The sequence below is a fragment of the Lepidochelys kempii genome, chromosome 10 (assembly GCF_965140265.1).
Source record: "Lepidochelys kempii isolate rLepKem1 chromosome 10, rLepKem1.hap2, whole genome shotgun sequence".
Lineage (NCBI taxonomy): Eukaryota > Metazoa > Chordata > Testudines > Cheloniidae > Lepidochelys > Lepidochelys kempii.
The window spans coordinates 11871812-11897727 of NC_133265.1; the positions used below are offsets into that span (position 1 = coordinate 11871812).

Below are 25916 nucleotides of genomic sequence, written 5' to 3' on the forward strand. Positions count from 1 at the left end.
CATAGACAATCTTGCAATTTAAATAAGCTACAAAACATTTCAGGAGAGATTGGGTCTGGGATTATTGATGAGGAGAGAGGATTTATTGAAGAAGTGGGTGTTAGGCAGGGGACTAGGAGAATAAGGGGGTGCTTGATAATAGATGAAGACAGGAAGAGTAATGCAAGGTTTAGGAGTAAAATGCCTAAAATTGCCTAAAATTATGATGGGCAACACATGTCTTGCAGAGATCCTCAAGGTGGGGTTTCATTCTGCATTTTTTCCCCCTATTGTGCAGTGTAAGCTCTAAACCCCATGAGGAATCTTAAGGGCCATTCACATTATTAACCCTTTGGAGGCTGAATACTTTTCATAGGGTTGCTCTGAACATTAATTTGGGTGGATTTATGCCAGTGTTCTGAGGGTTACAGCTAAATGTTGGAGGATTCAGGATTCCTCCTGCAGGTTCTTTTTCTCAAATTTTGAATGCCCATCTTTCCCCTCCTGTCTGTTTCTAAGGATTGCCATTTCTTGCTGAACCTCTGGTTTGGAGGAGAGCAAGTGTCTTATTGTGGAATTTTTACTTTATTTTATATGTCAGCAAGCTGGATGATGGGGAGTGAATATTGGCATATGGAGGAGGGGGTTCTGCATTAGTGTTGGTTGACCCTGTCCTCTCAGGAAATGGGTTGGTCACATTTTAACTAGTCTCTGTTTAGAAGATTGTTTTCCTGTCATTCTTCCTCTGAAGTGAGTTACTCACATGACAGCACAGAGGAGCATGGAGTTCTGTGTGAGGTGCTCAGATAGCCTTGAGTCTACACATGAAATAAGTTATTAAATAACCTGAAGGTGGAAAAGGGTACTCTCAGCGAATTGGGTTTAGGTATGGAGCAGGGATAAGATAAGCCCTCTCTACAATGGGATGTTTAATTGCATGTTTTTATAGATTCACAGATTTTTATGGCCAGAAAGGACCATTAGATCATCTAGTCTCATCTCCCTGTGTATCACAGGCCACTAAATTTCACCCAGTTATCCATGTATTCGCTTGTGTTTGGCTAAAGGATATCTTCCAGAAAGGCATCCAGTCTCCATCAAGAGATGGAGAATTCACTTAACATTTCAGCCCTTGTCCTGGGGTATATTCTGCATCTGGAGACAGTTACTTGAAAGCATGCCCTTGCGCCAAGCTTCTTTAATCTGTAATTTGGAACAAGCACTGGGGTATTTATCATGTAGATCGTGCTGTCTGTGTACACTGCATTGGGAGAACTGTGCCAAATAGAAAACCAGTCCCTGTCCCGAGGAGTTTCCAAGCTAAATGCTTGAGAGGGTACAAATCAAGACAGCAAACTCAACTATCCCAGTATGGTCACAATTGCTAGAATGCTTCATGGGAATAGGTGGATAGTCAGAAGCCTGGTGGTGAGTTTGGTGTGCTTCAGAAGGCTGCTCCAGATGTCTGAGGCAGCATGGAAGAAGGCCTGAAGTCAGAAGTGGGTGAAGGCGCTGAAGAGCGGTTAGGAGAAAAGCTTGGATGGCTCAGAGGGCCTGTGGGGTGTGGAAGGAGAGGAAATAGAGGGTTACAAGGTGGGGAAGAGCTTCTGAAGCTGATCTAACTAGTGATTAGTCTCCTTGATGAGACAGCATCTCTGTGAAAGAAGCTGTGGCCCCAAATTGTACACCTCCTAAGGAGTCAACCAAGTAATTTAAAATCCCTCTTGGTGTTGGATTAGGAAAGGAGAAATCATCTCTTTCAGGTGCTTTTCTGGTTGTAGGACTGTGAATTAATTCTGTGGGTTGATTTTAACAGTATGGGATGATTTGTGTCTGTTGGGTACTGTTGACTGAAGGCATTTAATATCATTACCAAGCTGAAGTGGTACTGCCTTTGATAAAAGATTTACTTATCAAAGTGCTGCCCTATCAAAGATGAAATGGGGGAGGATTCTTCTACTGCATTAGAGAACCTGCCTTTTACCTCAATACCTTTGTCCTGACCTCACTGTCTTCTACCTCTCCTTCCCCCTTTCCTAGTCCAGTAGAAGCCTTTGTAGCATCTGTCTCTTGGCTGGAAGAACAGATATGTTGCAATGTCATCCATGAGTAAACACTATTAACATTCAATCAGATTGCACTGATTTCTTCCAAGTTCTGGCACGTAAATCTTCTAGACGCTATTATATAGGCAGTTGCCAGGTGATTTGTTATCCTGAGCAATGCTGAGGTTTCAAGGCTCGCTTCTTTGAGTCACATTAGCAGGAATCTGAAGACTAACTAGACTTGTGGGGTATGGTCACTTGTCCTGGATTTGATTTGCTTTACTTAAAAAAGTCCAATATCTGAGGAAAACTGAACAAACTGCCTGATCTCTATGTCTTGAAGCAGTGTGTTGGTGGAATTGCAGATGGACTAGTTTTCTGCTTTATCTGGGCTTACAGCAAACAGAATGTAAAACCTTATCATAAAGACAGGGCTTTCAAATTAAGATAAGGAGCCTTTGATTCTGCCTTCTGTGAATTAATTTCCTTTTCCATACCCTGGTGTTATACAGTTACCTTCTGTTGAGCTATTGTTCAAAGCCCCTCTGTTAAGTCACTGGAGGATGTTAACGTCTATTGATCCTAAAGCAGCCAGATCTTTTCTGCTCACAAACGTTTAGCCAGTTCAGCCAGGTGGTCCAGGTCCTGCCTGCTTGGAAGGATAGCATGGTTATAGCTTCCCTTTACAGTGGGATTGGAAACAGGAAAGGAATCTCTATTTCCTGTGACCCGGGAAGCATTTATATGAATTTACCTGTTGCACAGTATGTGTAATTATGCAGTAAAGTCAAGCTGTTTAGCTGAGCTGCAATATGTTGTTTAGTAAGGGAGTACCCCAGATTAATATCCCCTTTCTGTATTAGGTTGTTCCCAAGGGAGGCGGTCTGTATTTCAGAGCCACTCTTAGTTCACTGATAATGTATTACTTAGAATTATTGGGGAACCTGTCTGTCTAAGCTGCACAGCTGGGTGCTTGATTTCACTGTAAGAAGCTGCACCACCTAGGACGCATGACCCTTGGTGCGGGAAGTTGGAATCTTATCCAGAGCTTGCTCTGAGTAAAAATTTGCCCAGTTGGCTGCCCTATTCAAGAAGCCTCTTGTCTGGAGCTTCAGTGCATGGAGGTGCTAAAGCTATTAATGGGACTAATTAATTTCCACATACCCCACTATACTATCATAGAGAATAATTACGTTCTGTCAAGTGAAGTGCCTCCTTTCTTTCTAGTGACATATGAAAGTAATATTTTAATTCCTACTCCGCAGTGTAAAATAACAGTTTCTTTCCTTTCACAATTTGTTCTAGACAGGATCCAAGAGTGCTGAGCTAGGTATTCACTTAGCTTGGCAGATTCTGTTGTGGTGGGAGCTGCACAGACAGGAAATGCAGGCCTCCTAGCTGATTCACAGAACAAATCTGGCCTGTAACAGAAACGCGGAGCTGGCTTCATGACTAGGTATAATAGGTGATGCTCAGGGCGTTGTGCAGAGGGAGGTACTGAGTATGCTAAGAGTAGGGGAGGTAGTTAAATGGGCAGAGCCTCTTGTGGAAGGAGTGGCTTGGTTGCTCTTCTGACTTGTGTTGAGGTGCTGTGAGAGGACGTAGCAGAGGAACAGGCTTCTTCTTTCACTCAGTTTTTCTTTCAAAAATGGCAATTTTCTCTTCTTTCTTTTAGACTTGGCAAAGCCTCCAGTAATTGAGCCAAAGGATCCGGAACAGCTGCTAATGCAGACGCCCCAGAGAAACCCACTGCTGCTCTCCCACACCCTACAGGAGCTGTTGAGCAAGGACACGGTGCAGGTGGAGCTTATACCTGAGAAGAAGGGCCTCTTTCTGAAACATGTGGAGTATGAAGTTTCCAGCAAGGTAACGCGGGAGAACACCGGTGTCTGTGGGAGAATGTGTGTTTCCTCAGGAGTTTCCATGCAATGGTTTAACCTAGATTCAAAAGCCAGATCATTTTTTTTTTTTTAATCTGTTCAATGTATTGGTGATGCTGGTTTGAGTCAGGCATTCATGGAGGTATCTTTTACAGTTGTGCCACTGCAGCTCAATCCTAACCTCTGCTTTTCCGATACTGGGCCTCTCCAAAGCAGGGACTGACAAGTACTGTTGTCGTTTTGTAAGGTGAACGGACACCCTCTGAGGACTAGAGCGTAACGACCAAACTCACTTGAAGACTAGACTGTATATGAATGCACATATGGCACAGCCAGCAGCAATGCAGGTTCTCCCATACCTCTCCCAGTTCACTTCCCCAATCCTGACTGTAGGGACCACCTTTGGAGCAGGAGGGGAGTTCAGTTTCTATGTCCCATTCAATTTTTGTCCCCTTTGTGAGACTGCTCACTAGTGTCTTCTGTGATGGGTTTTTTTTTTCTTTTTCTGATGAGGCTATCTGTCCCATAAGAACTGGCCCAAGAGCACCAGCTCACTCCACACAGGTCACCAAAGAAGCAACTGTCTGACAGTGTTGTAGCAGTTTTCAGTCACTACTGTCCTCAGCCAGAGTCACCTTCGGATCACAGGTTTGAGAGACTTCTTATCCCATTACCAATTCCCTGAGCCATCGTTCTTCCGACAGTTCTCTTTCTGTGTAATGAGATTCTTCATAAAGAGGCAGTAGCTATGCCTTGGGCACCAGCTTAAATCTGCAAGAGCAAATCTGACTGCTGATTGCCGAGCAGACATGAGAAAGCCCTAAGAGCTGTATCCATTGTGCTCCAGTTATTAATCTTGTTGGGTTATTTCTGAAATGGCACAGCTCTGCAATAAGAACTAGCAGTGTACGATGCACATGTGACGTGGATGGATGTGATGACATTTAGTCTTTTCAACATGCTATTCCATCAGCCAAATGTGGTTTTTAAATGACTTGCCAACGTGCCTTTTGAGTGTCTCTCTTTGTGTGCTACATCACTCATTTTGGACCCAAATTAATCTCCAAAACCTGGGTGTTCTCACTGTTCATTCCTGTAACCTGACATCAGAAATGCAAAAATCTTGAAACTAAGGTTATAAGAAACTTTAACGCTGTTTTAGGAATCCCACAACAGTTCCTACTTTCTCCTCATTCTGCTGCATGACTCACTAAAAAGGTCAAACAGCTGGGTTTTGGAGGGCTGAGAACTACGTTTGTTCAAAGCTGTTTTGCTTCCCATGGCATTAGACCTGGTTTGGTGGATGTTACCAGGAACACCAGCATTGAAATGCTCCTTAATGATGATAGGGTGCTCATTGAAAATTGTATTGTTCCTTTATGTCTTTTTGTGGAGGAATTATGTGGACTGACAGCAAGTTTAGGGACATCTACCACCTCCTTCCAGTAACCCACAGAAAACATTTCCCCTTTCCTTTATAAAATGTCTTTGCCCCCATGTTTTGCGTGTATGGAATTTGAAATGTGCTCTTTGCTGAAACTCTTGTTCCCAAAGGGACCTAACCCACCAGCAAGCTATCTAAGTGCATAATTGAGAGGTGGCTGGAGGGTTCTGTGTGACTTTATTTTTTACTGTTCGCTTAAAGCAAGTGGTCTGCAAATCCAATAAATGTACCAGCCACTCTCTTCAAGTCCCACATGTGGCTTTAACTCCTCCTGGCTGCAAGGAAATTACTGAAATGCTGTTATTGTCCTGTCTGAGTGTTGTGAGGTTTCTCTCTCTATTGCAGCGCTTCAAGTGCTCTGTGTACAGGCGATACAATGACTTTGTGGTATTCCATGAGATGCTGCTTCAGAAGTTCCCATATCGTATGGTGCCGGCACTTCCTCCAAAGAGAATGCTGGGAGGTAAACCTGGGTCTTCCTAGTGACTGGATGGGCTTTGGTATGCATGTGCTCATGAGAATACAGTCAAGAATGCACATGTCTCGAAGAATCCATAGCATTTGTTGTTCTCTGGTTCAAAAAGCAGCGCTGACAGTGTAGTGCATACCGTGGGGAGGCACTGCACTGCATTGCTGGAAGTCATTTTCAGATAAGACATGAATGTAAAGTTCCACTGGCGACTCTCCAGGTGTAAGTTGAAAATCCGATGGCATTCATGAAAAGAGTAAGGCTAGCCCTAGAGTGAGGGATAGACCTAGAATAGGGAAGAGTTTCAGCTATTTCTTTCCCAGTAAAGTAGGTTATAATGTCGATGGTGCTGACGCACATTGGCGAGTGCAGAATGGCTACTGTATCATTGCGCTTTGTGAAGTGCTCTGAGTATGAAAGGTGCTTTAGACACCCCTTCCCTCTTCGGTGGCGGGAGAACCATAGAGATGGAAAGTGGGGGAAATCATTTGCATATGAAAAGGTTTAAATGCTCCAGGAGAAATGAGTGTATAAAAAGTGTTCACACCCCTCAGTGAGAGCGTGTCTTACTCCAAGTTTTCTTTGTTCAAGCTTATGGCCTTTATTTACAAGCATGGAGACTCTAAGTAAATAGCTTCTGTAGGCTGTGTCATCTCCCCCGGAAACCTTTCTGTACCAATATTGGTCACATGAATTAAGTAACTGTCCGTATATAAAAGGTAACTTCCTATCAGAGAGATCCTTGTTCTTCTCTGACAAAAATCACCTATCTCAGGAGTAGCTTTTTTCTTCTTTAAAATCAGAGTGTCTAGTTATGTAGAGTCAAAATAGAAACTAAAAAGATGAATGATGGGTTTGGAATCAGACTGTCATTTCCTCCATATTCTAATGGTTACAATGTACTTGTGGATAGTGAAATACTCCAAGCTTGACTACACATCAAAGCTACTTTGGATACATCTTTCTCTAGTCTGAAATCTTGACACGTTTTTAAGTTTTATTTTTATTATTTAATACATTACATAAGTCTTTTATACAGTTCTGTTTTGTTTCTGCTTTATCTGCTAAAGAACAAGCCTTTCACTGTCTTGTCTTCTGCCCATATTGCCAAGCTTAACATTTCACAATAAATTATTCATTTAATTTAAGGAGTCCACATTATGCCATAGAAAAAGAAGAATCAGAAATTAGTGAAAGGTTCTGGCGCAGGGTTTAAAGTGAACCAGAACAGGCCAGAATGATGATTCTGGAGCTACTCTGGTAGTGTTGTCAATTTCTGCAGAATGTAAGATGTCAGGATGATTTTTTTTTTTTTTAAAATATAACTCTTGAGGTTTCAAAGGTAATTCTTGAATATGATCTAATGCAGTGCAGTCTGTGAGAATTTGAAGACCTACAGCCTGAAACAATACCTGTGAGAAGAGTGACCTGCTCCTGTTAATATTAGTGGAGAGTTGACGCTTAAACTGAACAATAACTAATGGCAACAATATTGAATGTCAACACTATTTCACTGCTGATCATTTTATTTAAGAGGATTTCCCAGTGAGTACAGATATCATAGAAGTTAGAGAGGCAAAACATCTATTAGGTTATCTTTTTCCAGCCCCATATTAGTACTGGATTATTCTCTACTGTATATCTTCCACTCCTTTATTCTGTTTGTTTCTAAATTATCCAAATGTTGGCTTCCCATGGGAGACTATTCTGTAGTCCAACAGATCTCACATTTAGGAAGTTATTTGCCTTCTGATTTTTTTCCCCATCTTAATTTTTCCTTTTAAAAAAAATCTCCTTGTTGCTAGTTCTGTCCAGGGTTGTGCATGAGCCATAAAGAAAGGGGGTGGCAGTAGCCACTAGATGACGAGTGTGTAGCAATTGGAACGGATCAGAGTTTCACCACTCTCTCCTTCCCTTCCATGCACTTGGACTTGAGTTTGTCTTTCCATGCATGGTAGTAAGTACTGATGACCTAGAAAACCTTACAAGAAACAGAACTACTGTTCAAAGTTTTCCTGGCAATTGCTGTTTCACTGCATGTTATCAGTGGGTGGCTATGTCTAGTTAGATTAATAAAACAGGGAAGCAGAATTGCAGAGCACAAGATTTTAGGGAGTCTGAGTGGACTTGTGACTTGAGCAACTGAAAATCACTTTGTGGGGAAGGATCATTATGGGACCGCTGGTGGCCAACAAACTCAAGTTAAAGGTGAACGAGGAAGCAAAAGGCTGTGATGCCCTTCACTGTCCCTTTACGATGTGAAAATGTTGCCAGAGACCATTCTAATAAGCTGTGTCGGGGGTCACTAAGCTATTTGTGTACTTAGAAGGCTGCATCATTTTCTTTGCAATCCTTTCTTCTCCCTTAAAAAAAAAAAAGAGCTGCTACCCTTTTTTGTTTTTTTTTTTGTTCAACTTTACAACTATCAGCTCTGGACTTCACTTCTTCCTGGAAGACTTTAGCGTGATGTTTGAATTACTTGCATAAGGACATGACAGTAGTCTGAAATCTGAACCCCTCCCATTTCCAGGAGGATGAGTTGCTGAACTTCTTGTAGCCTGACAATTAGGACTTAGGAGAGCTGTACCTTTAGGGTTTAGTTTATTGTGAATTGCCTACCACGTCCTCCAAAGGTCTCAGCAAAGTCTTCCACAGAAAAGAAGAAAACCAGTTTTAACAAAACAAAAAACAAATGAACAACAAAACACAACACACCAAACCAAAACAAACAAACAAATCCCAGCCCAAACAATGTATGGGGCAAGGGAACTTCTGGGGAAAATATTTTGAAGCCACCTTTCCACAACATAAAGGAGCAAAAAAGGGTACAAATGTTAATTTTGCTTTGCATGTCATCTATTAAAGATATGGGGTGATTCACTTTGTAGTTGGACCAGAATTTGTAGCAGGTGCTTTTAAAAATTATCTGTATTGCAGTAGTTCCCAGATGCTCCACACAGGATAAGAGTCCCATTGTGCCAGATGCAGCATAAACATAAAGGAAGAGAAACTCCGGCTACGTCTACACTATAGACCTTACAGTGGCTGGAGCTGCGCTGCTGTCAGGTCTCCCGTGTCATTGCTCTATGCCAAGGGGAGAGAGCTCTCTTGTCAGCATAATTAAACTACCCCCAACGAACGGCGGTAGCTGTGTCGGTGAGAGACACACTCTCACCGACATAGCGCTGTCCGCATCGGCGCGTCTGTTGGCAAAACTTACGTCGGTCAGGAGTGTGTTTTTTTTCACACCCCTGACTGACAAAAATGCTAGTGTAGACATAGGAGCTTGCAATCTAAGGGTCCAATCCTGCAAGTTCACACTGCTTAACTTGACTCACCTGAGTAGTCCTGTTGAGGTAAATAGGTGCAGAAGGGTTTGCAGAACTTAAGACAAGCTGTAACAGACCATTTGAGGGTGTGGGGGTTTGCAGTGTTCTGATAAGTAATGGCTAGACCAGTGAACCCAGCAGATCTGTTGCATGGAGCTGATGGAAGGCACCGATAGTACTGTTCTTGGGTTTTGCTGCAGATGTAAATGCAAGGGAGCAGTGGGACATGATGCTGCCTTACCCTCGTTCTGAGCCAGTTGCAATGCCTGATGCATTAACACTAATGTAGTGTTCCCTCCTGTAGCTGACCGAGAATTCATAGAGTCTAGGCGGCGGGCTCTGAAGCGTTTCATTAATCTGGTGGCTCGACATCCCCCTTTCTCGGAAGACGTGCTCCTGAAGCTCTTTCTCTCCTTTAGTGGCTCGGTGAGTACTTGTTGGTGATGCCACGTGTTTGCACTGGGAAACAGTTACCGAGTTTAGAGCTGCCTGTTGCCTGCACATTTGTCATCCTCACAATTGTGATCCTGGCTACCAGGGGCTAGTGGAGTATATCGTCCACACTAGGTAACTCTGCTACTGGACAGTGGGATGTGTTATCTCTGCAATGCTGTAGGCACGATACCTTAAAAATAATTATTTTTCCTGTGGCAATATATGTCACACCACTCCTTATCTCTGATGCTCCCCAGAAAGGTATTTGACCAGGGGAGAGCTAAGAAACATTGTTCTAGGACTTCTCAGTCTCCTAATGCAGACTTTTAGCACAGGAAGAACTTTCTCCTCAGACGAATGCAGCATTTAAAGTGGAGGGTTAACATTTATATGTGTTTAAATTTTAGGAGAAGAGGGTGATACAGGAGTTGGAAATTCATAGAGAGAGATGGGTCAGGGCCTACAAATGGACTCAGTATGTGGAATCACTTTTTTCCATGCCTCATTCGCATGAGGGGTTGATTTTTTTCCCTCAAGGTGGAAGGGTTAAATGTCATGAAAAGGTGGCCCCTTTCCATGTGTAATAAAAGCAACCATCAACTGTGGATTGTTGCTTTATTGCATGAGGAGGCCCTGGTTTTAACAGGATTGAAATTGCCATTCATTGTCACTGTGTGAATTGCCAGATGGGTTTAATTGGTTGGTTGGTGGTTTCTTTTGCTTTTCTAGGATGTGCAGAACAAGCTGAGGGAGTTGGTACAAGGTGTGGGAGATGAGTTCATGACTTGTCAACTAGCCCCCCGGGCCAAGGTATTTTTCTTTATGGTGCATAATTGCAGTCTTAATACCAGTAGCCCAAGTGCACAAGGTCTTGTATCTGCTGGGTAAAAGAGAGGGGCTGTAGTTGAAAGGGAAAAGAGCAATTTCCACAGAGAACTGTAAAGGACCTTCTTTTGACTTGATCTTCTGTTTTCTTCGTAACAAAACATATAGCTGGTTATTTCCAGGCCCAGTATGTCCAGCCTGGGTCTGTTTAGTAAAATGATACAAAATTAGTGTGAGAGAAGTCTTTGTCCAAATGCACATTCTTTCGGTAACTATAAATAACCTACACAGTTTGAAAGTTCATCCTGTCGCTTACTATTCCTTTGTGTCATAATCCCTCTTTGTCTATGAGAGAAGCTATGAATCTCACCGTGGTTTGTTCATTTGTTTGGGGAAGGCTGCTGTACCTTAGTTGTGTATCTTGCTTGCTGAATCTGACATTGCTGCTCCCCTGAGTTGCTTGCTTTTGTGGAAGTTCAGCCTGGGGTGAGGGGAAAATAAAGCAGCCAGTGAGGGTTAAATGTTGCTTATGGGTTTGTGTTTTTTTTTTTTTTTTTTTTTTAAATGGCCTTTACAGTACCTCGCATAATGGGCCTCTGGTCTGTGACTGGGGCTCCTACGTGCTATTGCAATAGAAATAAATAATAAAGATGGTACCTTTATTACTCAGCAGTCCTGCCCCCTATGTGTGCATTATTCACAGTGCTTGACGCTAGGGACTATTCAAACTTTTACTGATGTTACCTCTGCAGAGCAAGCTCAGCTATTGGAGACTGCGGTGGATCCTACTGTGGCCCATGCATCACCAGTAGAATTGTTAACTGAGCTGTGGTTGCACAATGTTTTACTGATGAGGTACAAGCCAGAAGCAGCTCAACTCAGCTTGTAATACCTGGTTGAGTTTGCAGGGCTACAGTTAAGAGTTCTGACCTGGAGTCACTGATAGGCCTGGAACATCATAATGCCATTTTCAATGGCTCCTCTCAGAACATAAAACCATTTTCAGTGTCACCAGGTTAAGACTCCTAATCTCTTTGTTTGTGATTTATCGTGCAACTGAGTCCATTACTAAGATCTCTTTTGCTGCCTCAGGACTTCCTCCCAGCCGACATCCAGGCCCAGTTTGCTGCCAGTCGAGAGCTTATCCGAAACATCTACAACAGCTTCTACAAACTGCGGGACCGTGCAGAAAGAATAGCTTCCCGCGCCATTGATAATGCCTCAGATCTTCTCATATTTGGAAAGGAACTAAGGTAGATTAGGGTGTGAGGACTCCCTCTAGAGCACACTTCTGTGAACAGTCTTGAGTTCTGAAGAGAGCAGTAGGTGTACCAGTAGAATGTCTATGGGAATGAGACATGTCTTTCTGAAGACGCATGGCACAAACCAGGTTCGCGTTTTCCTGTTGCAGAGAGAAGAAAACATAGTAGGTGTGTTCCCCTGGGTGAGGGAGAGAAAACAGCATTGACATTTTGGATCTGATTTACACTTGTGTGAAATGGTACAGCCCCCAAGTACATGGGGGTGTGGTCATGCACATTCATAGACCCTTTTACATGCTGTATATGTTCACACACGCCGCATTTTTGTTTTAAATTGAAAACACTAATATTCTTGCTAGTGCACAGTTTCTTTCATTTTCTCTCGTTTGTGTGCATACACTCACCCACATATACGGGTCCCAACCTGCTATCACTGTGCTGTGCTGTTAACTTGACCCTTCTTGGGGAGTAGGTATAAACTTACTGCCACCTGATTCCTAGGGGACTCTATTTCCCCAGAGCCTACTAGTGAGTTTTGAGAGGGGGAACTTCCAGTAACTGCTGGGATGGGTAAATCATCACACTAACCGAGCTGCTTAGTGGCAACTGACTCACTGCCTCTTCTTTCCTCTCCCAGTGCTTTGGGCTCAGACACTACACCACTTCCCTCCTGGGCTGCTCTGAACAATAGCACGTGGGGGACTCTGAAACAGGCCTTGAAAGGCTTGTCTGTCGAATTTGCGCTGTTGGCCGATAAGGCTGTACAGCAGGTGAGTTCCTTTGCCATTTGCTTCTCCTGTATTATTGCAATTGTTGCACTGAGAGGGGTGTTTTTGCCTAGTGTCACCTCTTGATTCATAGGCCTTCTAGGCATGGGTGCCCCAGAAATTACTTCCCCTTTCTTTGCAGCTATGCAGGCATCAGTCTAAAGCCATGTCCAACTGGCCAGGTATGCTACTGGGCTACATGTTCTGACTGGTGGAATTAAACTCAAAGGTGTTCAGGCAGGGAAAGCACAGTGAGGAGGGGAAAAGTGGGGGGAACCTTTTTAAAAGGTTTAAATAAAGTAAATAGTGACTGTCCCAAGCTGTCCAAAAATCCTGTACTCTGCCTGGCTAAGATCATATGGTGAATATAGTCCAGCAGAACCTGTTTCTGTATCCAGTTGTGACCTTCACCACTTGTTAAACACTACATGAAACTCATTCAGACAGAACACAAGAGGTCTTTTTGCTGTTGAAACAGCACAATGTGATGATGACCATTGGAATAACACGAGCAAATGGCAATCCAGAAAGACGAGTGATCGTTTCTCTTCACTACAACCATCACTTCATGCTGCTAAAGATATTCTGGGTGCTTTACAGATAAATAAAACCAGTTTCCTGCACCGAGGATCCTAAGTTCTTGAGAGCCACACACATAACACGGACACAGGAAGGGAGATGGGACATAAACAAACAAGCAAGTGCTGAAGTTTAGCTTGTGTCTTGTCAGCTCTGCTTTCTGTTTCATTAAGTCTTCTAAGTGCTGGTGTTTATAGGTCACCTGGAATAGGTGTGTCTTAAGGAGGGAAGATTAAATCCTGGTGGATTCTATGAGTGCAGGGGTTCCAGACAGAGCTGCATGGAAAACCTCAGAGGACTCATGATGCCAACCTCTTGTTGCAGTGATCAGGCAATCAGAATGCTATTCCTGTTCCAATTAGTTCTGTGTTCATCCTAGTGTCCAAGCCTAAAATCTCCAGTCCCGTTGTGAGAGCTGCTTGATGTAGCTATGTAATGGTTGGTGTGCCCTGGAGATTACAGTGGAGGGTCAACATACTGGCTGGGTTTGAGGAGCTGTGAAGTGTGCTCTTGCCAGGCTTATATGAAATGTACTTGTCTCTTGTTTTCTAGGGAAAACAGGAAGAGAGTGATGTGGTGGAGAAGCTGAACCTTTTCCTGGATTTACTTCAGTCCTATAAAGTGAGTGCTGCTGTTTCTCTGCCAGTGAGAAAGTTGTTGAGAACAGTTTTGTGCTTTTTAGAGGGTGTAACGCCAAGTGAATGGAAAACTAGCTGGACAGTCAGTTCGGAGGCAAACTGGCATCATGTAGAGTGAGGGGATTGATTCTCCCCCTTGGCTAGCTCTGAAGTGTTACGGATCTGCTCTTGGCTCATTAAGTTTTGTGGACACCAAACCTTGCAAGGAGTTAAAGATATCCGTCTGCTTCACTTGTGGGAATCAGCTAATCTTTTTCATAAGTCAGCTATTTTGGGGGCAGGAAAAGAGAATGAATTTAGTAGACCAGCCTTTTACGTGTGAAGACATTAGTTCAGTTAGAACTGAAATGAGTTTTACAATCTCAGCCTACTCCTTCATGGACACCCTGCAGAAAGCATCTAAATGCAGTTCAACACAGTTGGCAGCCTTCCTGAAGAGGGGCCCAGTCCAGGATTGAAATAGCAGGGCACTGCAAGCTAACAAGAGGTTAATTAGTAATGCTTAATATTGAAAAGGGATATGCAGATAGTAAGTTTGGTGTTGGTAAAGTTCAAGGCACATTGACAGAGATGCAGCTTCAGATCACCTGCTGTATCCTCCGTTTTGGCTCAGAGCAGTTCTGGTTCTCGTCTTAAAAGGCTTTATTTGAAATAGTCCAGAGTTTAGAAATTGCATGGGACAACTTACATGCCCTCAGCTGTGTATCTCCCAGATGTGCACATTTTCTTCTCCCCACCCTCTCCCATGGCTCACTTTCCTGTGTCTAGGCTCTGGCATGGGGTCAGTATCAGTTGTTTTCCTTTGTCCTGAAGGATCTGTGTGAGAGGCACGAGAAGGGAGTACTGCACAAACACCAGCGAGCTTTGCACAAGTATAGCATGATGAAGAAGCAGATGATGAGTGCCACTGTGCAGAACAAGGAGCCAGAGTCCGTGGAACAGCTGGAGTCCCGAATTGTGGAGGTAGGGGGCAGATGTTTCTGTGTGTGTGGGAGTGATGGGTTGCATGTGTATTGGATGGAAACTTCTTCCTAATACTGCCATAATGTGGCTTATCCGTGTTTTTGGAAGAGGCAGAAAGGGTCACCCATAGATCTTAGTCTTATTCAGATTAAGTGCTGTGCTGCAAGGAAAGAGTCTTTGTTCTAATGAACACTTACTGCTGGTTTTTGGCATCAAAAACAAGGTGGTCCAATATAGCTGCCTGTAGGAAGTGCAGAAATGCACAATCTGCATGGTGGAAAGTGCTTGCTATGTGACCTCTCCAGTTGCTGTCAAGCAAAATGGGCACAGGACTGCATTTCTGATTTTTGGCAAGTGCTTGAGTTACAGGGTAGAGAGGAGAACTTGTGCTCTGCTGGTGTGAGTGCACACTGAGGATGATGCATTTCTTCCAGCCCCCCGTGCACCTCCCTTCTGGACAGTGAGGTTAACTGGGTTTTTTGTCTCTCAGCAAGAGAATGCCATCATGACCATGGAGCTGCGGAATTACTTTTCTTTGTACTGCCTGCACCAGGAGACACAGCTAATCCATATCTACCTGCCTCTCACTTCCCACATCTTGGGAGCTTTTGTCAACTCCCAGATCCAGGGCCATAAAGAGGTAAGTTCTTCAGTCAACTTGCCTCCCTTCCTCCAGTTGAAAATATGTATTTGAGCTGTTTGTTTTTCCCTCTTTCTCAAAGAGTGGGGCTCTGCTTGGGAAGGTGGCGCTGATAAACCGTGTGTGTGTGTGTATTTCCAGTCTCCGCACTCCCCAGGGTGACTTTAGCTTTGGAGCTGTCTGAGATAATCATCTGTGGAATGCTGGTTATTCAGTTGCAGATGCTTTATATTTGCTAGATGGATTTGCTTTTTTGCTTCGTGTTAAACAGAAATTATATAGCAAGAAAAAGGACCTAACGGGGTGGGCAAACTATGGCCCGTGGGCTGCATCTGGCCCATGAGAGCTTTTAATCCGTCCCTTGAGCTCCATTGCCCCGCTCTGGCCAAGGAGCAGAGTTTGCGGCTTGCTCTGCTCCGGCGCCCTGATCCTGCTCCCCAGCAGGAGCGTGGGCGGATAGGGGGAGCAGGGCAAGCCCCTGACCCTGCTCCCTGGCTGGAGAACCGGGTGGTGGAGTGGGGCAAGTGATGGGGTGGACCTGCCCTGGATGATAAGTGTGGGGGCCATGGCCCACCCAGGCCCACCTGTGGCTACGTCCTGGTGCAGCGTGTCTTTTCTGATTTAAAAAAAAAACAAAAAACATTGTGGTCACAGCTCTTTGTTCATGGCCTGCCATACAATTTCCATACCCAGATGTGGCCCTCAGGCCAAAAAGGTTGCCCACCTCTGACCTAACAGGTTGCCTTGTTATGTGTTTAAATAAATCATTCAGCATTTCCTAGGTTCGGACTTCTTTCCATGCATTGCTTCATGGAAGTGTTTGTTAGGGGAGACCGTTTAAGTGGAGGGCTCTAACCAAGCCTTCAAAACTCTGTCTCTTCCCCATCTACCTATTTTGGTAAGGATGACAGGATCTTCAGAGAGCTGCAGTAAAGCACCAGTTTGATGGAGGGGAGCTTTGGAATTACTGGTTTTCCATATAACATTTCTGCAAATGCATTGGCTTTTGACCAACCTCCAACACAGCTTAGTGCTGCCAAGAACTCAGACTTCTGAGTGTGCTGTGTGACAAGGTGATGACCCACCAAGCTGTTTTGCTTTCTTTCCTCCAGATGAGTAAAGTTTGGAATGAACTGAAGCCGAAGTTGAGCTGCCTGTTTGTGGGACCCCACAACATGCCGACACCACCGTTGTCACCCCCAGAGGGCAACTTCTTTTCCAATTAACGCTCCGAGATCTGACACTGACCAAGTCGAAGTGCAGTCCAGAGAGGGGTGTGACCTCTATCTCCAGATATTAAAAGGAATCCTCCAAACAGCTATTTTTATACTGCTGCTTTGAGCTGCTCTCTGACTTATGGACAGACTGGAAACAGAAGCACATACACATACAGAGCACATACAGAGAGAGAGACAATCTCTTGATTTTTGTTCTTTATTTTGAAGAAGACTTGGGGCACGACTGAGATTCTTTGCCCCAGAGGTCCTCTGCCTAAGGACTGGAAGTGGCTTGGTACATCACGTGCTGCAGTTCAGCTATTGCTGAAGTCCCATGCCGCTCATACTAACTACCCTCTTACAGCTATCTACACATATACTGGCCAATGTCTACAGTGCTGAGACGCACAGGATGTCCAAAGCATTCCTTGCTATTTAAGCTTGGGACCCAAACCAGAGGCATATGTGGGTAAGGAGAGCTGAAGGCTAGCCTCCCTTTCTCCCCAGGTTCATTGGTTAGGTGTTTGATTTCATATTGCTAGATCCACATGCAAAACAGGGGAAAGCTTCTGGGTGGCTCTCTGGCTCTGCTGGGTGGGTCAGTGCTGGTTGTGATGTTTCCCAGTGTGGGAGTTGAACCTGTGTCACAGGAAAGCACAGGGCATATTTGCTCATAAGTAGTAATGTGTGGCCACAGATTACCTTGCTGAACAGCATTTCTTATGGGAGTCTGCCTGCCACATGCATAGAAAATAGCTGACTGAAACGATGATACACCCCTTAGAAAGGGATAACTTTTCATACTGTTGAAGCAGGACAGCTCTGGGGTGATTAACTTTCCTGGGAAGAGCTGGAGTCTTCACTCCTGGGTGTCTGTGTTACACGCTGGTATCCTCAGAGGATGGCTGCCTGTAAAAGCCCAAATTGGCTAAGGCTGATGTTCCCTCTGATCTATTGTTAATTGTTACATAACCAGGACAGGACTGAAAATGATCAGTTCATCAGCAAGAGTCAGTATTTATCATGGTGATGCTGCCGCTCTTTTCTGGCAGCACCACCATGATCATCTTCTCTTGAAGATGAAGGCAAACGCCTTGAGGTGAAGGAGGCAATAAGCTTTAAGTGAGTGAAAAGGAAACACACTAGCTAGGAAGAATGAGCTGTCAAATTTGGACCATAATTATTTCCCTAGTCCAGGTAACTTGTCCATTTAGGGGGAGTATTTCAACCTCTCTAATCCTAGAATTCTGATTCTTATATATAGTGTTTAGTTTCTGCTGCAAGAGGAACTATGATTGAAATAACGAAAGTTACTTGACCTACGTCGCTAAGCTAATCAGTGTTCTGGTGTCTGGGACAGGCAGGGCCCTTCCATCTTTGAGAAACCACCACTGTGGGACAGGGGCTACACTAGATTGTCCTACATAGGACACTGGGTGTGTCTACGCTGCAGTCATCAGATGTGACTACACCATGTGTAGGCATAGCCAAGCTCGCTATACTCTAGCTAGCTCAGCTGCTGGGAGCAGTGAAGCCCTGGCAGCGCACAATTCAGCGCTGACTGTACAAATGTGTCCAGAACCCGGGTAATTACTGGGATGACTAGCTCATGCTGAAACCCATGCTGCTATTGCTTCGCTCCTCCTCACACACAAGCTAGCTTGATTAAACTAGCTATGTGAACTGCAGCCACACTCTCTTAATGCAGTGTAAACATGCCCGGTGTATGTCGATTTCTCGGTGCTGTGGCTAGAGGGAGCTGCGGTGAATGTAAAAACCGGTCCTACATAGAATGCATTGCTTGTTGCGTGTTAGCAGCTTAAGTGCTAACTCTGTCTAACGCTTGCTCAAAATGTTTCCCTTGCAACTAATCTACCGTGCTTTGCACGAGCCCGAGACAGGTGCCAGTGACTCTTTGGAAGAGAATACCAAGGAATACAGAAGAGATTCTATTCACAAACTAAGACAAATTACTAAGACCACAAATGTATGCACAGTGTAATAATAAACCACCATTTTGAGTGGCAGACAGGAAAAATTTCTCCATTTGACCTTGTTTAGACTAGGAAGATAGGTTGCTTTATGTTAGCTTACATTAAATTTTACTGTGTTTTTAAACAGTGTGCAGACAGGATCAATACTTTTAAAGATGTGTTGCCTGGTTGTGGTCAACCCTAGCTTCCCGCCCCCAGCATAAATCTTTTTATTTGTCTGATAATTGAGGAGTAGTTTGTCTGCTGTTAAACAAATAATCAGAATAAGAAAATACTGTACATTGTCTTTGAAAAGTTTGGATCTCCCGTTTAATCAAATGGGGAGCCGCATTGCCGCTATCAGTTGTCTGATAGAGGCTGATTGTCGGCATAGCAAAGAATTGGCTCTAGTAGAAAGAAACCCTGCCCTTTTCACAGTTATAAAAAGCCTGAAAGTGTAACAGCTATTTCTAAAAACTCTTAAGGCTAATATTAAATATTTAGTGGTCCAAGGGATAACTGCTCATTACTGTTCTTTAAGCAGCAGCCCTTACAGGCTCTGCCTGTGGAATTCAGTAGGATAATCAGATTTATATCTGTCACAGGCTTAACCTATCTTAAAAAGAAATGTTTCATTGGAGTAGCTCGGAGTGAGAATACACCTATTCGTGCAGTCGCCTTGTCCTAGCCCCTGAATGAAGACAGGGATGAGCATACTCTGCTTCACTGAGGACTGCAGTTGTTATTCAACAACTTCTGCTAAGTTTTGGGCAGCTTTCAAGAGAGAAAGAGTGCCTAGTGTTCGTATACCTGATACAGCCAATGCCACATCCCGGGGGATTGCCTTGGTTACTGCTCTCTCTGTGGAGCATCTTCCCTTCACACTGTGGTCCATACAAGCTTTAACTTGCAAACCTATTTTTACAGACTTAGCCATTCTGGTCTGAAGTCCAAATGGGTGGTGGCATGACTACTTCCAGCAGCAGAGAAGGGGCTTCTGCACTTGTATTCTCCTCTTAGTTTAGGGGTCAATGCAGTTCGCAGAGACAGCGTCTATTACAACTTCTCTACTGTGGAAGAGTGAAGGGTAGAAAAGTCAAACTGACTTCAGTTCTCTGTGTGCCCCATATGCAATGTAGAGGAAGCAGAACCAGTTGCTTCCATGGTGCTGTTATGGTCCATGCTGTGTTCAGACTAACAAAGAGAAATAGTGAAAACAAAACATAATGCATTAAATAAGCAGTTCCCAATACCAGAGCTGGTAGGGCATTAACTTGCCAGATTTTTTCCGATGACTGGAATTAGTTTTGAATTAATGTTGAGCACAACAGGAAATGAGTTCAACAGGGCATGCCAGTTAGGGTGTGCCTGCTGCTGCTGTGAGCTCTAGCACCAAAGAGTTAATGTGCCTTTCTGAATGGAAGCTTTCTCTGCACATATTGATCTCATGGGGCTTCCACCCATTTGCGATGTGACTTTGTAGATAAGGCATCCAGACTTACAATTTTCAGTGCAAGAGTGTCTGCACCAGAATGTCTTGAAGAAGCCGGGTCTGTAGATGAGTACGAAGCCGGTGAGGAGAACCTGACTCTTTAGTACAGAAATTGGTCTCCTTTCCACCAAAACAGCCATGTAGCCTGCCTTTCCTATTGCCACCGCTGTTTCTAATTGGAAGGGGACAACATGCGGTGCCCACTCTGACCAGCCGCACAGAAGGGTTTACAGATGGGGAAACTTTCCAAAATATCACTCCCCCCCTCACCTGTGACTTTCTGATGGGATCACTATGTTTAAACAGTGCCTTGTTCTCCTCTTGTCTCTGCTCCATCTGCTCTTCCTTTTTGATCACCCATGGAAGTCACTGCTGAATTTGTAACAGGCTAGCTGCACAAGTTCAAGATTGTGACTTTACTGAAAGATGCAGCAGCAGCTCAGGTGAGGACAGAATTCAAAATACTGGTCTCTGCAATAGCAGCAGAGGTAATAGTGTTTGTAATACAGAATGAATGGCAGGGGCACAAGGCTTGCCACGTGCATGAGGAATGGCACTTTGACTAGTACAGACTATTCAGAGCAGTTGGACGGAGATAGGAAGAGGCAGGCTTGGTTGGAGGATGTGAATTTTACCTGCTTGGGAAAATCCTGTATCTTTGCTTTGCTCAAATAGTCTTATGTATGAAGCACTTTATCAAACTGCAGGAATTAGAAAACTATTACTACAACTGATAGACTGGAAATGTTTACAGATTATATCTCCAACTGTGTTTAAAAAATATGTATTTGTAAGACAAAAAAAAAACAACCTTGTATAAGACATTGAGAGTGGCTTTATTATTTCTGGTATGGACTGATCAAACTCATTGCCCTGCATGCTGAGTTGGGAGCAGACCCAAGCCCTGTACAGCTCACCTGCTGCTGTCTTGGGGTGAAACCTATTAGAAAGCCCCTGCTGAAGGTTCTGAGCTTTATAGCACATTTTCACTTGTCTGCATGAAAAGCTGAGCTGGAGGGACAGTTAATAACCTTAACTATTCATTCACTGTTTAAATGGTTAAGAGAAATGAGAACCTGGGCAGTGCCTAAGCAATGCTATGCAAGCACCTTGCTTTATTTTACCTGTTGCCACAACCTCCTGCTGCTTTGAGAGGAAAAGAACTAGAGCCATGCACGGTTCCATGCCCAGCCTCAGCTGGCTCTGAAGAAAAGGAAGCAACACACTGTCCCACTTTGTGGCATGAGTGGGGAAAAGAATTAAGGGGAGTGCTAATTCCAGTGCTGTGAAGAAAGTTAACTATTACACTCCAGTCTCTGTGCTGCTTGGGGCCAGGTCTCCGCTTCTGGACTATTTGTAAGGGCCTTTCAGAAATCATCTTGTCACTTCCCTGGAACATGAATCAGACCATGAATGCCATCTTCATTTTAGTATTTTTAATGTGGAACAGATTATTGAGCTAACTGTTAGAGGAGAAAGGGATACCATTGAATTATGGGAGTCATTACCCAAACCATAAGTGAAACACTCCACACCTTGGAACTGCACCAGCACAAGAACTGCTGTCTTTTGTTCTCCCTGAGGAGAAAAGCCACTTTTTCTCCTCCACCCATCCAGTAGATAAATCTCCTCTGCTGAGAAAGGAGAGCATTGCATACAGTGGCCACTGCTATGGCAGGTTCATGTCTAATAGTTGGGGCCTGGCCCAATATGGATAATGATGTATTTGATGAGGGTGGAATGCTGCTGTTTCCTCTTATACCTCCTCCACCTGTCTCAGCGTGTACTCCAGGATAGTGTCTAGCCCCTGGAACTTAAAATAGCCCAGGAACAACTTCTTTTGGAGCAGTAGGGGAAACCAGTAGACATCATCTGGCCACATGTGACTGAAAGGCACCTGATCCAGCTGAAACCACTGTGGGCACATTTCTAAAATAGGAAGAATAAAGAGGTTTGGGTAAACTTATTTCACTGCTGTTTTGTTTTAATGCTGGGTGTCCTAGGAGGGAAGGAAAGCACTTCCAACAACTATGATTCATAGGCCTGCACAGCTAGCTGGCTTCGTTTTGGAGGGACTGTAAGGGGAAATTGTCCAGAGGAAGAAGCAGGACTCTGGGAGGCAATAGGCTGCTAATGTTGCTCAGACAACATAGCCCTACTCAGCCACCACCCCCTTTCTAGTAAACCCTGGCAGGATGCTTCTGGCCAGGAGAATGAGGGCTGAGAGTCCAAAACTAATACTGAGGGTGTGTGTAAGACAAATTCAATGTGCATCATAGAGGCCTACGTGTGCATGGGACCAGCATCACCCCTTCTCCGCGTATGCTTTTAAGTATTAGGAAATAGGGGCAAACAAATCTTCTTTGGGCTGCCACTTGCCCCATACTCCTACCATCGCTTTCTGTTGGCTCTCCATGAAAGCTGTCCGTCCGGAAGATGTGGACTTCCATGAGCTCAGAGTTACCTACAAACTCAAAGGTGATCTGACCCATCTTCTGCAAGTTGTCTACGGTCAATCCACTCTCTTCCAGCAGCTCCCTACAAGAGGAACAGATATCTTTGCATGAGGGCGAGCAGTAGGGAAACACACACTCAACAGTTAACATCTGCACACACACCACTCTAGGGTGAAGGCAGGGAGACATCCTGCATCTTTTGCACAAACACGTTGTTCTAGTAACTAGAACCTCAGTGCTGGTGTGAGGCTTAGTGTGTGCAGTGCTTTGAGAACTTTTCAAATACTTATTATTAAATGCTGAATTATTCAAAGCATCCCATCTACCATATTTTCAGCAGTAGCAAGAGCCTAACAAACCAAGAGCACCCTGAAGAAAGGAGGCTCATCTCTCTCCCTCCCTCCATACACTGGCAGTAACTTACCTAAAAGGCTGTTATATAAAATGCAACCAAAGAAGCTCTGTGAGAGGCCAGTTCTCTGCAAAGTAAACTACTTTATGCAGAAGGGAGCTTTGGAATACCCAGAAACAAGTAAAACTGGCTTGTAGCATACCCAGAGATTTACTGAAGCAATGCCAAACTCCCTGCCCATCCAAAGGAAAATTCAGGCATTTGTGAAAGGGCCAGGAGGTTGGGAGACATGGGCTTATGTCAGAAGAACTCTTCTATATGAAGTGGACATTAATTTTATATGAAATTATTGATTCAGCTGTCATCTGCCATGTCACCTTCTGCTGCAATCCCAACAGAGTCCATAAAATAAATAGGAGTGGGCTGGTTCAATCAATAATTGGAGAGAGACCCAAGTGCTGCAGGAAGTCAGTATTAGTGACTCAGCAGCGGCCATTCTTCCTTTGAGCCCTTACTGAAACAATCCTGCAACATGGCCAAGGCAACACCGTGCTTCTTATCTTTTGGATGAAACTTAAAACAGGTTTACCAGAGAGTGTCTGGCACTTTTAGTAAAATAGATATTAATTTGGTATCCTAGCCAAATTACAATTCATGAAATTGTTTAGCACACTATTCATCAGTCATGTCCTCACCTGTTGTGTAGTGCACAGAGACTATTGCAAAAGGTGCTACTTACAGCTCAAGGCATTTTCAGTGATGGGTGAAGTGATTATCTACATCACCCTTAGCAACCTGCCATACTTAATTAGTTTACGAAGTGCTTAGTGATCTTCCCACAAAAGGCACTACAGAACTGACAAGTAATATTTAATTGGGCTGAGGCTTTTGTAATAAATTATATAAGTGGGGGGTGAGCGGGGAATCACCTGCTCAGCTCCTATGATTTTATCACAAGTCTCCTGATATTTGATCTTTTTCTTAAAGCTTCAGCTTTCATTTTTCAAAGAAAGTTTCCAGCCCTCAACATTGAAGATAAAAGCTTGAAAAACGTGAACCCGAAAGATTCAAAACCCAGACGGCAAATAAAAAACCCCAGGGTTTTGGCTTTAAAAATTATGATTTAAAACAATCTCATGATTTTTTTAAAAGAGGGGCTGACTCGTGGTTTCTAAATGCTGGAGGCTGGTGATACTCCTGAGTTACACACCTGACTTGGAGATGGATGCATAGGATGTGGTCTTGTCTCCCACACCCCCAGGGCGCACGTGTACCCATCTCACCTGTGGGCTGCCTGCTCTATGGTCTCGCCTGCCTGCACTTTGCCCCCGAATCCGTTCCAGCGCCCAGCCCCGAATCCACGTTTCTTCATGCCCAGCAGCACCCGCTGGGGCTCCACCACCAACACCAGGGTGAAGAGCTTGCTTGTGAACATCGCCCCTGTCTGTGCAAAGGGGAGATGGGTCTGAGCCGGGCACTCCTGGGAGAGTGTGATCAGAAATTGTGCCCGCAGTGCATGGGACACACACAGGCAGGGGTGCTGGAACAATTTGTATCGTGGGGGTGCTGAGAGCCATTAGCCCACACTATAAACCCTGTGTATGATGGAAACCACTTCAAGCCAGGCACCCTCATATTTCCAGCACCTATGTACACAGACTGCGTGCGGAAGGGAAGGGACAATAGCCAGGAGGTCATGCTGCTGTGCCCGGTCCTGTCCCCTACTTAGCCCCAGAAATTGCTGATTAAAACCAATCACCGCCCATCACTGCCCTAGCTGCACCTAGCTCGGCTGCTCTGCCCTCCCGCCATCACTAACCTGTCCCGCCTATCTCGACCCCCATCACTCACCTGTCCCGGCCCAGCCTGTCCCGCCTCACATCAGTAACCTAGCCGCCCCCGGCCCGCTCCGCCCCATCACTCACCTGGCCCAGCCCAGCCCGCCCCCCATCACTCACCTGGCCCGGCCCAGCCTGTCCCACCCCACATCAGTAACCTAGCCACCCCCAGCCCGCTCTGACCCATCACTCACCCGGCCCAGCCCAGCCCGCCCCCCATCACTCACCTGTCCCGGCCCAGCCTGTCCCGCCCCACATCAGTAACCTAGCCGCCCCCAGCCCGCTCCGACCCATCACTCACCCGGCCCAGCCCAGCCCGCCCCCCATCACTCACCTGGCCCAGCCCAGCCTGTCCTGCCCCACATCAGTAACCTAGCGGCCCCTGGCCCACTCCGCCCCATCACTCACCCGGCCCAGCCCGCCCCCCATCACTCACCTGGCCCGGCCCAGCCTGTCCCGCCCCACATCAGTAACCTAGCCGCCCCCAGCCCGCTCCGACCCATCACTCACCCGGCCCAGCCCAGCCCGCCCCCCATCACTCACCTGGCCCAGCCCAGCCTGTCCTGCCCCACATCAGTAACCTAGCGGCCCCTGGCCCACTCCGCCCCATCACTCACCTGGCCCAGCCCAGCCCGCCCCCCATCACTCACCTGGCCCAGCCCAGCCCGCCCCCCATCACTCACCTGGCCCAGCCCAGCCTGTCCCGCCCCACATCAGTAACCTAGCCGCCCCCAGCCCGCTCCGCCCCATCACTCACCCGGCCCAGCCCAGCCCGCCCCCCATCACTCACCTGGCCCAGCCCAGCCTGTCCTGCCCCACATCAGTAACCTAGCGGCCCCTGGCCCACTCCGCCCCATCACTCACCTGGCCCAGCCCAGCCCGCCCCCCATCACTCACCTGTCCCGGCCCAGCCTGTCCCGCCCCACATCAGTAACCTAGCCGCCCCCAGCCCGCTCCGACCCATCACTCACCTGGCCCAGCCCAGCCCGCCCCCCATCACTCACCTGTTCCGGCCCAGCCTGTCCTGCCCCACATCAGTAACCTAGCGGCCCCTGGCCCACTCCGCCCCATCACTCACCTGGCCCAGCCCAGCCCGCCCCCCATCACTCACCTGGCCCGCTCCGGCCCAGCCTGTCCTGCCCCACATCAGTAACCTAGCGGCCCCTGGCCCACTCCGCCCCATCACTCACCTGGCCCCGCCCCGCATCACTCACCTGGCCCGGCCCAGCCCCCCAACGAACCCGGCCTGGCGGTCCCACGTGCAGCGCCCCTGCGCCGCCGGTTGCTCCGTTGAAAACGGCCCGACTGGAAGCAGGAGCCGGAAAGCCGCTTT

General features: G+C 45.8%; 2 protein-coding genes across 4 annotated transcripts in view; one reads left to right on the top strand and one right to left on the bottom strand.

Annotated features, from left to right (window-relative positions):
* SNX8 (sorting nexin 8) overlaps positions 1-21890 on the top strand; it is a 31941-nt gene extending 10051 nt beyond the window's left edge. Inside the window, 10 exon segments of the mRNA XM_073361995.1 lie at positions 3700-3890; positions 5694-5811; positions 9451-9572; positions 10311-10391; positions 11499-11659; positions 12306-12438; positions 13567-13635; positions 14466-14615; positions 15106-15255; positions 16368-21890. Coding sequence (XP_073218096.1) covers positions 3700-3890; positions 5694-5811; positions 9451-9572; positions 10311-10391; positions 11499-11659; positions 12306-12438; positions 13567-13635; positions 14466-14615; positions 15106-15255; positions 16368-16481 — 1289 coding nt within the window. The 3' untranslated portion in view covers positions 16482-21890.
* On the bottom strand, positions 20750-25907 carry NUDT1 (nudix hydrolase 1). 3 transcript variants are annotated; one of them, XM_073362000.1, is made up of 4 exons: positions 25798-25907; positions 24029-24189; positions 22330-22475; positions 20750-21866 (listed from the first exon to the last, which is right to left on the bottom strand). In XM_073362000.1, the coding sequence occupies exons 2-4, from the start codon at positions 24178-24180 to the stop codon at positions 21694-21696; spliced, it is 471 nt and encodes a 156-aa protein (XP_073218101.1). In that variant the 5' UTR covers positions 24181-24189; positions 25798-25907; the 3' UTR covers positions 20750-21693. The 3 variants fall into 3 exon arrangements, with proteins under 3 accessions (XP_073218101.1, XP_073218103.1, XP_073218102.1); XM_073362002.1 differs by lacking the exon at positions 25798-25907 and adding an exon at positions 25588-25607; XM_073362001.1 differs by lacking the exon at positions 25798-25907 and adding an exon at positions 24704-24714.
* Between the last annotated feature and the right edge of the window lie 9 nt (positions 25908-25916).